At 35.1% G+C, this 15568-nt stretch overlaps 1 protein-coding gene across 1 annotated transcript; it reads right to left on the bottom strand.

The window, feature by feature from the left end:
* Positions 1-679: 679 nt before the first annotated feature.
* Positions 680-5601, bottom strand: LOC133323009 (gamma-aminobutyric acid receptor subunit beta-like). The gene is made up of 8 exons (XM_061531965.1): positions 5331-5601; positions 5179-5246; positions 2215-2399; positions 1999-2156; positions 1631-1915; positions 1342-1560; positions 1001-1225; positions 680-947 (listed from the first exon to the last, which is right to left on the bottom strand). The coding sequence occupies exons 1-8, from the start codon at positions 5506-5508 to the stop codon at positions 778-780; spliced, it is 1488 nt and encodes a 495-aa protein (XP_061387949.1). The 5' UTR covers positions 5509-5601; the 3' UTR covers positions 680-777.
* Positions 5602-15568: the final 9967 nt, after the last annotated feature.

The following is a 15568-nucleotide window of genomic DNA, read 5'->3' on the forward strand; positions in this document are numbered from 1 at the left end:
GTTTTTGTTGTTGTTGTTCTGTTCTTAGTTGATAAAAACAATTTTCAATCACAATAGTACACACTTATCATTATACGATAATTTCGTATTATTATTATTATTGTTGCTATATCTACACTTAAAAAATGTATCAGGACTCTCTTTGGCCAGGTGAGGATCATTAGTTGTTGTTGTTGGATTTGGCGATAGATTATTGGGATTGGTTTTGTATCGTGCCAAGCTGTTGAAGTGTGACCACGTTGTTCCTGCAGGTTTCTCGTTTGTTTTAGGTTTCGATTTAGTTGTACTCTTAATTATCAGATACAAATGTTGGCTTAAGCTAATAGAAATCTAAAATTGTTTGGAAGGATATCCATTGGTAATAGACATTACAATTCATATGGTTCTATTCCGTAATCTCCTGATTAGTAGGTAAATTCTATCTTAAAGGAAAAAAACAAAAACAAAAAATATATTTTCTTATGTTGACTTGTTCCATCTCGTTTCAAATTTTGTAAAATTGTGTTATATTGGAGAGCAATTGGAGAGTAATTGGGGGTGACTTAGTATCTGTGTACTTGGGTGGGTAAAGGATTTTGTTTGGTGGGAGAGACAGTTTTCTCCAGTTTAAATTATTCTAAATATACACAGGTCTGTGCCCGTCCTGATGACGTTCACAATGGTTTGTTTTGGATTTTGTTGTTTTTTTTTTTTGCGGCAGCGGTACCAACACTACACACTACAGAAGAAGGGGTATCATGGCCTCTACTTGGAAGTGTGAAGTGTTTGGATGTACTATCATTCCAAAATGTAAAAAAGCCAATAGCCGAGGTTGAAGGCCATAAAGCTAACGGGGAAAACCATGCGTGAATATTTATCGATGATGTTGACATCCTTGATTTTGGGAATGGTGGCTTTAATGGCAGATGCGCCCTTTTTCAGGGCATGTATTACACGAGGTTTATTGCCTGTGGAAGAAACTCAAATGTGTTATTCAATTCATAATCGAGCAGTCACGTACCTCTCTGGCCCCGGTATCTAAGATTTGAACGACTTGTGGTTCCATAGTTGCGTGCAATTCGAAAACTCGGTGGAAATTTGGCCAAATCCAATGTTTCTGCACCCAGAGAATTTAGTGTGCTGTTATAGTTACCCTTGCGCAGTGATGGTATGGGACTCATGCGAACATCTTGTAACTCGATGATATCCTCGGCAGTCGAACAGGTCTCAGATTTGTCAGGTTTCCCTTAAAAGAAAATTGATTTTCGTGAGAGAGGTTGTTACATATATATTTGATCAGTATGGAAAATGTTTGGCAGGAAAGTATCATAAGGTTCGTTTGTGAGGGACGTCTTCGCTTACCTGATTTTTTACTATCACCATCTTTACCACGTTTCACTTTCTTTTTAGCTCGTTTACCCCAATACGTATAATTGACGGCCGCATATTCCAGTAGGGCAGCAAATACGAACACAAAACACATGACCAGATAAATATCTATGGCTTTGACATATGATATCCTCGGTAAGGAACTGCGAACTCCCGTACTTATGGTAGTCATAGTAAGGACAGTGGTAATGCCTAGACGCACAAAGAGAGAGTTATCGATTAATTTCTCGAAACAATACAATTCAATTGTCGTTCCACTTACCTAGCGCCACACGAGCACTAGTTGCCTCGTGATTTATCCAAAATGAAACCCAAGAGAGCATTACAATCAAAATGCTTGGCAGGTATGTTTGGAAGATGAAGTAGCCGATGTTGCGCTGCAGCTTAAAGGATAGCGACAGACGTTGGTACACCCCAGTGGCAAGGCGTTCTTTGCGATCGTTTGTCTCATAGCCGATTATTGTAAATTGTGGCAGTTGGGCATCCTCTACACCGCGCACTGGTGTTGGCTTCCAATACATGACGACATCGCTGACAGTGTAACCATCTACATGGAAGTGGAATGGAAGTCAGATCTCTCAATGTGTGCATATATGTATACGCGTAGTTGGCTTAAAATTCTCAACTTACAGCTTTCAATTTCTACGGTGCAGTTTTGTGAATCCAGGGGATAATAGTGCAAATCCATCATGCAGGCTAGTGTTGTTGTAAATCGCATGCCATAGGTAACGGATCCATCTCCACCCAATCGTACCAGTTTATTGCGTTCGGTAACATCGTGTAAAAAGCTAACAATAACAACAACATTAGAAAAAGTACATTAAAATTTATAGTCGACTTCCTTACCTATTTTTATCATTGGCAAAAAATGTATCCGGCACCCAAATTTTCTCTGCAAAATCGCCTGAGAGTGTTAGCACATCGTTGACACCATCATCATCCGCATCGTCATCATAGTAGGGACCATAGGCATTGAATGCCAACCGCTCATCGCGCCAATACTGATTCAGATACATGGTAATTGTATAGTCCTGAAAACAAGATGCAAGAGAGGTTTACTCTCTACTCAGAGTCTATGGAAGAGGAAGAGAATGCAAATCCCTCAACTGGAAAATATCCACAGAGTCACACACAAGCCGTCATCAATTCACACTCAATCATACAAGCTTCCATTCGTCCATTCATTCAGGGGGAATGAAATGAAGTGAAAATATGTTTGTTTGCAATTCGTTTGTAGGTTTGCGTGTGAGTGTCTGTGTGTAGGTGATGCCATTAAATTTGTAAATAACTTCCTTCATATCGTCATCGTCGGTGTTGGTTTTGTGTGTGTCTAAATATTAGGGTGTCATTACGTTCAATACTTCATAAGGGAGTAAATTAAGAATTTCTTGATTTTTTTCTTTAATAGAATGTCTTGATTTTTTCCATTATACAATTAAATATTCCCGGGTATTAATTAAAATTTGTTAGGATCAGTGGGGCGTAGGTTTGCGGATTTTTATATCGTGTCAGCCCATTGATGATCGGTATAACAAATGGTGGGCCAATATGTTGTGATATTGAAAAAACATGAACTGATGCAAACCTAGCAAATGTCATCGATTGATAGCGAATATAAAATATATCGTCCCAATATAAAATCTCTAAAATGGAGTATATACGTAGCATAGCGTATTGAATTAAGACTAGATGCTGATGATGCGTGCTAAGTTTCGTGGACATTGGTTAAGATTTGGATATAGCTCCCATATACATATTACTATTTTATTAATTGAATATACATGCTTAATAGGTCTGTTAGATTTTAACTGTACATCACTGATGAAATAAAAATCTTATTAGAACACGCAAATGTTCACATGATAACAAAATTCGAAAGTATATGGGAAATTACAAAATTCATTTAAAATTCCATTAAAAAAATTTGGAAAAAAATTTTTGCGAGCACATTTATGATTTTTGGTATATAGGATAAAAAAAAATATGCTGATTCGAAATCTGTTCGCGTTCACAAATTCGGATGCTGCGCACAAAAGTTATAGCGGTTTTAAATCTTGTATTTCAAATATAAATTAAATGTATTCCTATTCGTTGTAATTCGCGAATTTTTTCACAAACGCTTAAACACCATTGTTTTCTTTGCATACTAGTCAAATCACACTGAAATACGGTTTAATAGTCGCGAAAAACAAATAGAAACATGAAGATATCGGAAAATAAAATAAATTAATTTTTGAATTAAAACAAATTTTTTTTGGAATTTTCGATTTTTTTTAGTATGGTTAAGAGGATACGGTTTTGCCTTAATCTTCTAAAATATACGACGCTTTCTTCTGCAATTTTTTTTAGATGATTGTTAAATATCGGTAAATTCATTTAATAAGAGTTTCGTCGTTAAAAGTGACCAAATATATTGCACATACAATTCATAAAAATGATCAATATTGAAAAGCTTGCAATTCGCGAATTAGTTGAAATCAGTTGATGCGCATGTGTGCCACTCGATGCACTTTACTATGCAAAAACCCTAAAAATGGCTAAAAATCACGCAACTTGCTTGCGATTTTTATGCGCATCCGATTTCAGTAATCTCCTATGAAAATACACAAAAGGACACCTATTTTAAAAGGATCGGTTAAGAACCGCGGATGTGCCTCCACAATCGATTTTGAATAAAATACGCATATTATTCGCGTATCGATATATTTTTGACCTATTTTCAAACAGATTCGCGAATATGATAACACAATGATGAATGTATGTAAAATCAATTCGAAGAAAAACACGATTATATACGCGAATTTGTCAAAATAAGTTTGTGCAGTTTTTCCCACATTCAAGGTACCTATATCCGCCGTTTTATTGGACGGAATTGAATATAGATGGGCTCATTAGATCCGGCACGTAAAAAAAATCACGCGGGGTTCCACGGAATTTGAATGGACTTTCTTAATTTTAGACTCAAAAAATATGTTTTTTATAAAAATGTACGCACCAAATTTTCGTCTTTGGAACCCAATTGCAAAGAAGCTATAGTGAGCACATTCATGAGATATACACTAAACGAAGCAAAATCACGAGTTATACAATCCTATAATTAGTTTAGTCCATTATCTGAATGTGCATCCCAATTATAAGAAAAATTCAAAAAAACACGGAAAATCCGGCTTCAAAATGTCAGCATCCTTTTTGGGTGGATGCAGTGATTATATCGAAAAATCATACATTAGAACCATATTGTCCATGGGGTATTCTGTAACTTCGTCACGGATCACATGTGCGTGCGTTGTGTAGTTTAGCCACAAATCGGGTACGAACACAAAAAAAAAAACTCGTTGGCTTCAACGCATTTTCACCCATTTTTTTACATTACCACCATCACAGCTTCCACGTAACTTATTATTTATTACCAATATTTTAAGATTTTGACAAGAACACTTCATTTTATAGAATTGAATTTAAATTATATGCAATATGTTCATATTTCGCGAGTTATAACCTTGCAAACCTCAGCTTCAAGGAATTTAAACGATTTGCGATGAAGTTTCGCAATGTTAAACAGATCAACCTAATGTTTATACAAAATTTGGCAACAGCTGTAATTAGTATCATTCATTGCCATTAGCTTTTCAATCTGTTTGCTTGTAATTCTGTTTACACACCCAACACCCTTTTTTGCTTCGCATTGCTCATTAATAACCATTTACCAAGTAAAGTAAATAAAGTAATTAGTTAGCATCTGCTTCGAATCCAAATATTACACTGAGGGTGTTCGGCTCTGCTCTGAACACTAATTTTATATAAACTCACCATGTTGACTTCTGAAATTGCATCGAAACTTGCTATTGTCAGATCCATTCCCACGTGAAGGGGCTCTCCTGTTTTAATGAAACAATAACAACAAATATAATTTAATTAACATACATTTGATTTAATGCTGCCCTCCCGCCAATACAGCTTACCACCAAAGTTCGGTCTTAGTCGAATGTCATAGCCCTTCAGTATTTTTGTTATGGTCTGAGTGACATTTTCCAGTCGGCCGGCAATCATTTCTCTTCGTTTACATCTGACGGGGGTTGTATGAAGCACCAGCATAATGATTAAACTGCAGGCTATTGTTGTGCCAACAGTTCTTAGCATTTTGTTTGTTCGTGAAAAGGATACTTGAGTATGGATACTGTGCGATGCTCCTTAATGTTCATTCCATAGCTGTTCTAAGTATTCGGGCAGGCCTTCAAATCTGCAAAATAAAAAAAAAAACTCAAGGAAATGCATTATCCACTACCACCATCGACATCATTGTTGTCGTCATCGCCATCATCATTGGTAAGTACATGCATGAAAAGTCCGCAGTAATGGCCATCAATGGCATATAGTTGGGAGAGGACAACGATAGTGAAGCATCCGTTACGCATGTGGGTAATGAAGGGATGGATAGGTTTTGTGTTTGCATTGTTTAGCGGAAAATGCAAGTTTATTCAACTTCGTGACAGCATGTCTCAGCATTTGATTGCCAAAAACGAAGTGCGATTTAATTTCTAACGGCATTAGAAAACATTTATTTAGGGAAGGGCGTTCTGAATTAAATGGATTAAATTAACACAAATATCCTCTTTTTAAAATTTAATAAAATTTAAATTTTTGTCCACTTGTGATGATCATTAATAGTTGATATTGTTGAAGCATCCCTCGTAAATTGAGCAGAACTACGATGGAAAACAAACAATGATAAAATCCATGAGAAAGTGAAAATTGAAATTGTAACATTAAAATAGAAGAGGGAATGCAAAAACGAAAAAAACCTTCAGTGGAGGGTATAATTGCGTTAAAGCTCTTTAAGATGGAAGGATGTAGGACAGCCCTGTGTGAGTGTTAGTTTACAATTAACATCAATAGCCAGTACCACCGTGTGCGTTACTTACATCTCAAAAAAATGATACTGGACCGTAAGTGCTTAAGTGTTGGTTTACTTAATGAAATGTCATATCCGGTGTGAGTGAGTGCGAGAGTAAAAAATACGGAGAAAATGTTCTTGCGAGAAACCGTGATGAACGATTTAGTTAAATATAAATATTTACAACATGTGTTTAAAGATTTTCAATATGTTCAACTGAAAGTTAAAATTGCCATAACTTGGAAAAATAAATTATATATCTTGTCTAGATTGGTTTAGAAAACAGCAAATAATTAATGAATGCACAAGTTTAGACCAACTTTTTTATACATTTTCACTATTCATAAATGTATTATAATAAATGTTGATACCATTTTATACATATATAGATAAACATTGACAATATATCTATGAAGGGCAACACTTTTAGTATTTTGATTAGTGTATTTAGAAAAAAAATACTGTGATACTAAATACGAACTGTATATGTTCTGATAATATGGATAAATGTAAGGCGACCAGATTTTGAAAAATAGATGAAAAAAGAAAAAATCCGACGGGAATAAGAAGTAGAACTATTTCGACTAGGTTTTCCAAGGATATTTTGCAGTCCATAGGCCACAAGGAATAGTAATTTGTACGCACTGTTAAAGAAACATTTTTGTAAAATAAAAAAAAAAAAAAAAAAAAAAAAAACAGTAAGGAAAGTAGTAAAGTCGTGCTGGGCCGACCCTTCACCACTTTGGGTATATTGTACATATGTATCCTAACAATTGCATGTCTATGTTCCCTCTTTCTCCAACCTATCCTAATCTTAATTTCATTCGAGCAGATTTAGAGCCGCCTGCGTAACATGGGGAAATTTATGGAAAACGATTTATAGCAAAATTGATACACGCTATTCGGTACGCCGCGTTGTTAAGAATATAATCTATATGTGGGAGCTATATCTAAATCTGAGCCGATTTTCACGAAAATTAACACACATCTCTCTAGACTTAATTCAGTACGCTATGCCAAATTTTGTGCAAATCGAAAGCTATATATAGGAACATTGGTGCACCATTTACATAAAATCGGACGAACATATATATGGGAGATATGTCGAAATCTAAACCGATTTTACCGGAACTCATCACTCATCATTCTAGACTCAATTCAGTACGCTATGCCAAATTTCATGCAAATCGAAGAATATAAAGGGACTTTGTTGCACTATTTACGTAAAATCGGACAAAAATATATATATGAGAGCTATATCTAAATCTCAACCGATTTTCACGAAATTTTACACACATCGTTCTAGACTTAATTCAGCACGCTAAGCGAAATTTCGTGCCAATCGAAGGATACAAAGGGACTTTGGTGCACTATTTACCGAAAATCGGACGAAAATATATATGGGAGCTATATCTAAATCTGAACCGATTTTCACAAAATTTAACACACATCGTTCTTCAGTACGCTATGCCAAATTTCGTGCAAATCGAAGTATATATGGGCAATATTGCCAATTTTTTAATATTCCATTTTCAAAAAATCAGCTTTTTTGTTTTTGTGGCACATCAATGATTTGTGGTACACATAAAGAGAAAAATGTTCTGACTCCGAAACCGTTCGCGATCAAATTTTTGGTTGATGCGCGCAAAAGTTATCGAGGTTTTAATTTTGGGCATAAGAAAAAAATCTTAAAATTACGCCGTTTATTATATTGACCAAAAACGTTGATATATATCTTCCTCCGTAAAATAAGAATATGAATATATTTTAATAATCGCGATAAAGTTGCACATCTTCGCGAAATATGAAAAAATAAAAAAAATATAGCAGATTACATCAATATTTTCATTATATTAATGACATACACACACACACCTAAAAATTAATTTAAAAATATCTACACAATCTAAACACGATGGTGTATCAAATGATATCAAAATCACACAAGCCCGTGTAGCGGTTTGTAAATCACAGCGACAACAAAACAAGATATTGAGGAAAAATATTTGTTTTTGGTTCGAAAAAATAATGTCATCATATTTATTTTTTTAATTGTATACAAAAAATTTCAGAAAAAATGTTGGGATTATTCTGCTATTTTACCCGAATTTCGCCGAAAAATTTACATATATAATAATAACATATATAATAATAATCACTTTTTGTGTATAAGTATACGCCTTGCGGATTATATCAGGACCCTTCCGATAAATCTTAGAATTCTATAAATAGGAATAAATCTTAAAATAAAAAAATATTATGAAATATACATTTTAAATTGCGTGTAAATCGCGTAATTCTCAAAATCATTTGATGCGCATGCGGTTTCCAGGAAGTACTGAAGTTTATCTTCCAATCCATATATATTTTGCGAAATTTCATTTGACGGCTAAGATGTGCCACACGTTGCATTGAAGTACCCAAAAAATCGTAAAACGCGAATAATTTCCGAAAACTCCATATGCCATTAACGCGCATCCGATTTCGGTGGGCACCCTTAAAAAATACATCGATCTATACCGATTTCAATGTGGTCCATTAAGAACCATGGATGTGCCAGCAAAATCTATTTTTGAGATAAATTGCGTACATCTCTCTTTCGGCTGAAGTTTTTAAAGTTCTTTTTTCGAAAAAGATCAAAATCCGTATGAGGTCATTTATTGAAGCGAAAATGATACACAGAAAACGCAAATAAATCCGCGATATTTTCAAAAACATTTTTTGCCAAATTTCGTGTTTTTGGAAGGCCAGTTCCCGCCGTTCTAGTAGATGGATTTTCACGAAAATGAATTTATATCATCCGAAACGTAAAAAACTTTACTGATCGCGGGTACCCATGTCATTCAGTTGACAGATTTAAAAATTTGGCCCGAAAAATAGGTTTTTTAGAAATTTGATCGCACAAAATTCGCACCTCTGAAGCTGTGCATACTACATACACAAAATACATATCAAATTACGCAGATTCGCGACTACAATAATCTTATAATCGGTTATTATAAATTCCTGTTTGCGTATTAAAGCTAGAAGTAAAATTAAAAAAACACTCAAAATCGAGCTTCAAAATGTCAGCATCATTTAAAGGTAGATGCAGTGAAATTTTTGAAAAATGATACATAAGGGGCGTAGTCCATATTTTGTTGGCTTCTAGTTTTATTTTGACATGAAGATCGTGCAATGAGTGGCTTAGTCACAAATCGATAGAGAACATAAAAAAACTGGTTCGCCTCAACCTGTTTTTACACATTTTTTTACATTAAAGTAGACACAGCTTCCACCAAAATAAAGTTTGGAGGCCAATATCATGAACAGTTTGAAACGACAGATCAATTAACCCAAAACTATTCACTTTCTTTCATATACTTAAATAGTTCCCGAGTTATAAAGGGGTGAACCTCCGCTTCAGCTATGTTAAAAAATTGGCAATATTGCCCATATATAGTCTTTGGTACACCATTTACTTTAAATCGGACGAAAATATATATGGGTGCATTCTAGACCTAATTCATTACGCTCTGCCAAATTTCGTGCAAATCGAAAGTTAGTTTATCTTAAATCGGACGAAAATATATTTGGGAGCTATATCCAAATCTGAATCGATTTTCACGAAACTTTGCACACATCATTCTAGACCTAATTCATTACGCTATACCAAATTTCGTGCAAATCGAAAGATATATAGGGACCCTTTACATTAAATCGGACGAAAATATATATGGGAGCTATATCTATATCTGAACCGATTTTTCCCAATTTCAATAGGGTTCGTCCTTGGGCCGAATAAGTGACCTATGCCAAATATCATCCAATTCGGATTATAAATGCGACCTGTACTTTGTTTACAATTTAACATCGACAGACGGACGGACGGACATGCATAAATCGACTAAGAAAGTGATTCTATGCATATTCTCATGTGTCTATCTCGTTTTCCTTTGGTGAAGGGTATAATTAAAAGGTGAGTTTCTTTATATTGGTGATACCTAGAACCCAAAATATCAAATTACAGCCAATTCGGACAGAGAGAGCACATAAATTTTATAGATGACAGCCGGTCAAAATAGATGATTGTCCTCTTAATAATGGAGTATGAATTCTGGCTCAAACATTATTTACCAAAATGATGCTTTGACATATTTTGTCCCCGATTTTTTTATTTTTTAATGACGAATATAGACAATATTATATTCCTTTTGTAGATACTTAATATTATATTAATTGTACAACAGATTTTCAATATTCTGCAAAAGATAAGAATAAATTGTTGATGTTAAAGATACACCTCGCACGAATAGGCCGGTCGTTAAAAATGTTGATAAAATCAGATAAGGCCGAAGTTGACCGGCATGTTAGTAGTCGTAACATCGCCCGGGAGCTAAAAATCGACCATAAACCATTTACAATAACCAGAATTCGCCAGAATTGGCCAACAGGAGAAGTGTCGTGTTCCACTAGGACAACGCTAGGCCACAAACATTTACAGTGACTCGCCAGAAACTTCGGGAGCTTGGTTGGGAAGTTTTAATGCATCCGCCATACAGTCCGGACTTGGCACCAAGCGATTATCATATTTTTCTTGCATTGCTAAATTTCTTTAAAAATAAAAAAGACTTTTTTGCAAATAGAGAGTAGGACTTCTATGAGAGAGGCATTATGAAGTTACCTTTAAAATGGCAACAAATCACAAACAAAACGGTGCAATTTGGTCCAATCGGACATTCCGAAGTATGTTAAATCAAGATCTATAGTTCACATAAAAAAATGGATTTATTTTTCCCCAACCTTATATTTAAAATATAAATCATAAACGCATCTAATTTATACACCCAACGTTTTTGGTCTTTTCCTTCCTGTTTTTACCTTTAGAATAATGACTAATGTGTGGACTCATTTCAATATTGTTCTTACAAAATCGGGTTCAGACAATTTGCCGTCGTGAGAACGAATTTAAATCGAACTGTACTAAATCTAATATTAAAAATATCCTAATTCTCCAAGTACCTCCCCCCTTTACAAATCACATGTGAATCGAACGGAATGTCAAATTTCATCAAAATATACATATAATAATATTTTTATCAACCGCTATAAAGCTCCAAAACGATGTTAATTTCGGCCCGTCCTGAGGATGATATTCCAAAAATATAAAATTAATGGGGGTTCCTAGGAGAAAACTAATGTTATGATAGGATCTTGAATATGCCGAAACATATGTGAGAACAAGATGATTACCTAATAGAGTTTTATGGGGCTATACCAAAACGGGGATCACTATTTATTATTTTGTGTAGTGAAATTATTTTTAGTACCTACAGAGATGTGGGGGTACCCTGAAACTTACTTCAATTTAGTACAAGAGCGTGCTATACAATGAGAACCCCAAATACTAAATTACAGCCAAAGGAGAGGGCGGGTCTCTCCTTTGGACTTGATCTAGGCTTGGTTAAGATAATAGGTTGTACAAAGTTTGGTTCAAATCGGAGATTCCATTCCAATTTGTTACCGTTTGTTGTTGAGGTACAAGAGGTATTGAACCAATGGGTCCCATATTCGGACATGATCTAGGCGTTGTAAAGATAACAAGTTGTGAAAATTTGGTTCAAATCGGACCTTTCATTCGTCTGATATTGGATTTATAAATATTGAAAATTTTGACCATTTATGGGGGAGGTTCCAGAAGGATTAGACCAAAGGGTCCCATCATTGGAATTGATATAGGCTTGGTACATAAAATATGTTGTACAAAGTTTGATTTAAATCAGATAGTCCGTTTGCATGATATTACAAAATTAATTTTCAGCAACATATTGACCATTTTGTGTAGTTAGGATGAAATCTATTACTCTTTTCGAGAGTTAACGTACTCACCAGCCGACAAGACAGCCGGACGGACATGTATTTGCAAATCGAATCCGAATTTTCTGAGATGGATTTGGTCCAAGAAAGCAGTTTCGTCGTAACTATATAGAGCATTAAGCATACAAACTTCATATCAAGCTAATGGAGTATCTGATTGGATCCATTGATTGTACATCGTAATATTTTTTCCAATCGTATATTTAATTCGAAGATTTTGGTGTACATGACAACACTTCATGGTACCTCTCCATAGATGATAACAAATATTTATTATATAAAGCGAATGGTTTCATTGGATTCACTACCAAATATATTTGTTTACACCTCCAAGCACTGTGATGTTCTTGAACCTTAAGTATGCAAGCGTCAATTTCAAATTACTTAAGCCCTAAACGAGATTTCATTTTGTTTAACTAAGAGCGTAGTTTCAAGTTGGTTTGTGTATTTCGTAAAGAACACAACTGAAATGGTATATTGTAAAGAGGGAGGGAGTGAAACATTACGCGAATAGAAAACCAATGCAAATTAAAATATTTCCATTTCTATTTTTCCCCGATAATCCTTGAATGTTGTTAAGGTCGTGGTTTTTGTACAGCGAAGGAGATTACTTGCTGCTTTGGCTGCCGTTGTTGGCACTGGTCGATAACGACGACTCAAAAGACAACAACAACAACAACGCATCTGTAAATGAAACTAATAAAATTATATTTAGAAGAGAGATACTGTCCCCGTGCGGATGAGCATTTGTGTGTCTCTGGGTGGATGAGTGGGTGTGTGTGTGCGTAAGGATAGTAGTAATCGTTAATTTCGAACCTTGTCCTTTCATTGGAGAATAATAATAGAACTGTACAATGTTCTCGTTCTGCATATGGGCTGTCATGGGCGTGTGTGTGCTTAACGATGTTGGAAATTGTTTGTATTGTCATTTATAAATTTCCATAAAAGTGGAAATGGAAGCAAAAGTGAACAACAACTGCACAGTAAACATACAAGCAAATTATGCTGTATCAGCAACAGCAGTAGTAGTAGAAGCAGCAGCAACATCATCGTCAGATGTATGTTGCAACATTACGTGGAAATAGTATCCGTCGTCGTTAACGTCGTCATAGCCTCTGTCAACATTAACCCACACTGCAACACATGCACACACTCGATGCCCGACCCTGTTTACGAAACCAACATCAGAATGAAAACACAAAAATCTATGGTTCGCATAAATGATAAGTTTTACACTGACTGACATTAGATGAATGAACGAACTACGAAAACAAAGAATGCGGAAAAAAGAAGAGGGGGCCGGGGTGTCACGACACCGTTTCACAGCAAGTTTGACCTATTTTCAAGACTATGTTTGTGACGAATGCATGCCAACGACAACGAATGCCTTAAAGAGAACATGAATGCATAGCATCCGACGGATAAACAGATTGTCAAAGGAATAACACCACCAGACAGACAACATTATAAACTACAGCAACAACAGCAATAATAATAAGAACAACAGCACAGACATGGAAAAGAAAACTAAGCTCAGTGTACCCGTTATACCGTTTTGCTCTTTGGCCTGCACTTGAAGGATAACGATTTCAAAGTGCAATATTGCCTTTTTTTCTTCGGTGTGTAACAGCGTTTGCTTTGAATTTGTGGCTAGAACTGTGACGACGGCAGCGGCGACGACGACTGTTGTTGCAACAATTTGTTATGGATTGACCACCTGACACGGTTAGTGTGGCATGCAGTGGTTGTGGTGGTTGCGGAGGTGTTTGTGGCTGTGTGCAAAGAGACACCTAAATTAGGTTCCATTGGCACTTCCATTGCTGTGTTGTTCTTTGATTTTTGCAATGTATCTGCATTTGGCTATTCGCAATTTCCTTTTTCGTCGCCAAAGAGCAGAGGACAAAAGAACGAACACTTCAATTGAATGCCTTACAATTGACAATTCTATCCTACAGAAGATAACCTCGTATAACTTTAATGTGCTCTGACATTAAAACAGATTTCAGAAATTTTATGAAAATGAATATCCTTTGTGGCTTCGCTTCCGTTTGTTTAGCGTCTGGCCCTGCATCCGTACTTACCGTGGCGTTAAGCTCTAAAATCTGTTGCCTTCGTTGCTGTTCGATACGAGGGAAGAAAGATTATGTAAAATCCCCTGGGTCGTTAATGGACTATAATATAATATGATTTTGTTGTTGGTATTTTATTTTATATTGGTTGGTTGGTTGGTTGGTGGCAATGTAATTATTTCGTATAAGTAACGCGTTAAGTATTCGCCCGTATTCCCGTTGGTTCGTTGGTTTCTCGATTGGTTAGTAGCATTCAATTTGAATCACTTTCACTTCAACTTGATTGGCTTTATTTGTGGGTTGAGTGTGCAGTGGATACATTTTCATCCTTTTCAAGTGATACTGACGGCCACTGCTTTCACTTTTCTTTTCATTGTCCGTTCAGTTTTGCGTTCCACGAGACACGACGTGCTTTACTATCAACCGTTTCGAACCAACAGAGAGCTTTGATTTGTTTTAGATGCCAGTTTTCGGATGCTGTGTGGTTTATTGGTTATGAAATTTGACATTTTTACGGAGAAAGAGAACGACGAATATGATTTAAGAGAGACTAAAGAGAAATATTGTGATGTGTTTTTTGAGCTATGCGCATACATTGATATGCCGGTAATAGCGACATCTGTTTTTTATTCATGGTACAAATCCAAACTAAAGCTTTAATTACAGTTATTTAAGTTTTTTTATTCATAGATTCAAAATTTGATTGAAATCGGGTCCATTAAGCTATAAACTAAATTGATTACATATTAGTTAAATTTTATTGTTATTTATAATTATAATTTAGTGCTGTATATCATTGCTACTCAGTGTTGTATCTTATATATTAGGTATGCCTATCATATTGCGATGTAGCCTGAAACCACATTTTTTGTAAGATGAGGGTTCTAGCCAAATTTACCTGGTGAGTGCGATAAAAATTCTTTGGGAAGACAATTTGCAGAGTGGTCGATTTTATGTATTTTGGATGTGTAACTTATGGTGAAGGGTAGGTATCATAGTTGGGCAGATTTGCACACCAGCGTTGATGGGCTCTCTTTAAATTTTCCGAAATTTTTTTAATGAATTTATTTTTTGAACTTCCTCGGATTTTATTTATACTTTAAAAATATTAAATTTAATAAATTCCGAAGAAAAATTCATGTTTTTATTTTCCCTTAAACATTTTTTAAGAGAAATTTTGCTCAAGTTTCGACCTGGTGTGTTATGTGTTAAAAAATAATTTTTATGTTTTACTAACATTTAAATTTGGAAAGTACAGATATATGCGACCCTAATAAATGTATCCATTAAATCAAAATTTATTTATTTAATTTTTTTTTTTGTGGAATATATAAGAAGAAGTTGATCCATATAGCCCATTTAAACATCAAACATATGTTCA

Source organism: Musca vetustissima, unplaced genomic scaffold (assembly GCF_032173495.1).
Source record: "Musca vetustissima isolate MV318-11 ecotype Yass unplaced genomic scaffold, APGP_CSIRO_Mvet_v1 utg3678, whole genome shotgun sequence".
NCBI lineage: Eukaryota > Metazoa > Arthropoda > Insecta > Diptera > Muscidae > Musca > Musca vetustissima.

Excerpts from the sequence above, each read along its gene's own strand:
- LOC133323009 (XM_061531965.1), bottom strand. The coding sequence starts at position 5,508 with ATGCTAAGAACTGTTGGCACAACAATAGCCTGCAGTTTAATCATTATG. Across the intron at positions 2,400-5,178 it reads CAATTTCAGAAGTCAACATG|GACTATACAATTACCATGTA; the intron begins GTGAGTTTATAT and ends TCTTGTTTTCAG. Across the intron at positions 2,157-2,214 it reads TTTGCCAATGATAAAAATAG|CTTTTTACACGATGTTACCG; the intron begins GTAAGGAAGTCG and ends TGTTATTGTTAG.